The 2455-nt window shown below is 30.7% G+C and overlaps 1 protein-coding gene across 1 annotated transcript in view; it reads left to right on the top strand.

The window, feature by feature from the left end:
* LOC106766144 overlaps nucleotides 1–334 on the top strand; it is a 9497-nt gene extending 9163 nt beyond the window's left edge. The window contains exons 11-12 of the mRNA XM_022782740.1: nucleotides 4–36; nucleotides 114–334. Coding sequence (XP_022638461.1) covers nucleotides 4–36; nucleotides 114–242 — 162 coding nt within the window. The 3' untranslated portion in view covers nucleotides 243–334. The remainder of the gene's footprint in view (nucleotides 1–3; nucleotides 37–113) is intronic.
* The last annotated feature ends 2121 nt before the right edge of the window (nucleotides 335–2455 follow it).

Below are 2455 nucleotides of genomic sequence, written 5' to 3' on the forward strand. Positions count from 1 at the left end.
ATATATAGCATGGTCAAGCAAGACTATTTAATGCAGGTAATGAATGATGTCTTTTTGTGACCTTGTAGTGGGTAAAAATGAAGAATCCTAAAAATCTTTGCCTATTGTTGCAGGAAAAGATTGTGTCTGCTTTAGATCTCAAGATGTCATTAGAAGAATTAGAAAGCTACTGCCAAATGTGGTCTTTGCGCCCCTTCATAAATGACGAGATCGTGCATGGAGCTTGGGAACATATTCATTGAACATTCTTTTGTTTTTCATTATAATACAAAAATTAGTTATCGTTGGGCTGGATAAAATTATATAATGCTATACAAATATCATTACTTTTCTAGATTTTCACTTTATATTGACATTGGTTTCCCAACCCTTTTTGAAAAAGTAACACATTTGTTGTTAACCGAACCTTCACCCTCAGCTCTCGCAATTTACATTGTTCTTCTGATTCTTGTTCTCTTTTCTCACAATTCTTTTATTCATTAAAATTCAAATGATAAGATATGTTTCCAAGAATGCATATATCTTAATATAAGATAAATTTCTTGATATAATTGAATTGCTTTTGAACTAAAATTCGAATGATAAGATATATTTACAAGAATGCATATATCTTAATATAAGAGAAATTTCTTGATATTATTGAATTGATTTTGAATTAAAAATAGAAATTAAGTATTGATAGACGTAATTACTAAAATGAAAATTTATGATAATTAAGTCATAATTAAAAACTGGTTATGAAAAAACACATAACAAATAACTTTTCATTTTGTGTTCCTAAAAGGAATCAATACACAAAATGCTCAAGAGATAAAAAAAAATACTATGCATATTTAACTATTAATTGGGCTAGAGATTTTTTTTTCAAGAATGGAACAAAGCAAATGGGAAATGTTAGTATAAATAGTGAATTTGTGTTTAACTTCAATTTTTTTAGAAACAAAAGAGAACATGTGAGGTTGAGAAAAGAGTTGAAACCGTGAGTAACTCAAAATGACAAGGGAAAATAATAACAAAAATATCTTAATCAGATTTTTTATTATTTATAATATTTGATTTTATATTTTGGTATATATTAACATCAAACGGTGTGCTTTATAAAAAAAATCATCTAATTTAATTTCCATAAATTCTCACTATATTTACACAAAATTTTAATTTAGGGCACCACAGAACTCCCAACTCTCGCAATATTCAGCAATTGACTCCATAACCAGTATATGACAATTTTATGAGGTGGCACCAAATGTTTTGGTAAAAGCAAAAGGATGTATTGACAAAGAGTAGAAACATTATACGAATAGTTTTATACTGGTTCAGATATACATTCAGTGGTTAATCTCTATAAAGAGGAATTAGTTAATTACTAAAAATAACCAAAACTTACAATAACAAATAGTAGAATAAGGGTTAGAAAACACGTTTCTTAAAGACACAAGTAGAGTAATGACAATTATTCCTAGCCACACCAAATGTACACACATAATCGCTTAGACACATTCACTGAGAGCAATAACTTCTACTAACACTAAGTTTTACAAGCCACTTTCAAAAGCATAGGGAGTTTCTTTACAACACAACACTAAATCTCACAAAGGATTAGTTAGTTCAAAATTTGGTTTAGGCAAAATATATAGACAATATTTGAAAATTAGGTTAGAGAACTGAAGAGTTTTTTCGCAATTACTATTGATAATCGATTATCATAGTGGTAATCGATTCTTCCATAAGCTATTTCAAAAATTATTTTCTCTTTGAAATTAACTGGGGTAATTGATCATCACTTATGATAATTGATTATTCAAATTGTTTTTTAAATAAAGCTCTTCCATGAGTGATCTTATGCAACCTATGGTTTATCTTTCTAAGCTAAGTCTAATGCACAACTATAAATGAATTATTACAAAACATTAAAAGTGAACAACAAGTTCTTTTAACATCAATTGCAATATTTTGAATTCATCATCAAAATATTCTTGTCTTCAGTTATTCCCTTATTGCTAACTGATAACGATTGAATATACCGTTATTTGTGACTTAACTTTAGTACTAAAGGAGCCCTTTTTGACTTACAAACTTGCTTAAACTCATGTTTTTAGTTTATTTTGTGAATAAAGAGAGTTGAGGTTAGAACTTATGATTTTATCACTAATTCCCTTGATTTTGTAGGAAATTTGGATGATTTGGAAGAGGAGTTGAAGTACCAAGGAGTTGGAACTCAGGAAAGACTGAAAAAACATCAGAAAGGGATATCGTAGGACGCTTGAGCACCCTTTTTAGGGGCCCTCAGCGCCAGAGGCTCGCATTGACGCTTGACTGCCCTTTCTGAAGGCCCTCAGTGCTAAAGCCTCGTAGTCACGCCTGGGTGCCCTTATTAGGGCACTGAACGCCAGTTTTTCTGTACCATTCCACGCTTAGGCACCTTCTGAAGGGCGCTGAGCGTAACTATTCTCGC

The sequence above is a fragment of the Vigna radiata genome, chromosome 7, assembly GCF_000741045.1.
Source record: "Vigna radiata var. radiata cultivar VC1973A chromosome 7, Vradiata_ver6, whole genome shotgun sequence".
In the NCBI taxonomy this organism is placed as follows: domain Eukaryota; kingdom Viridiplantae; phylum Streptophyta; class Magnoliopsida; order Fabales; family Fabaceae; genus Vigna; species Vigna radiata.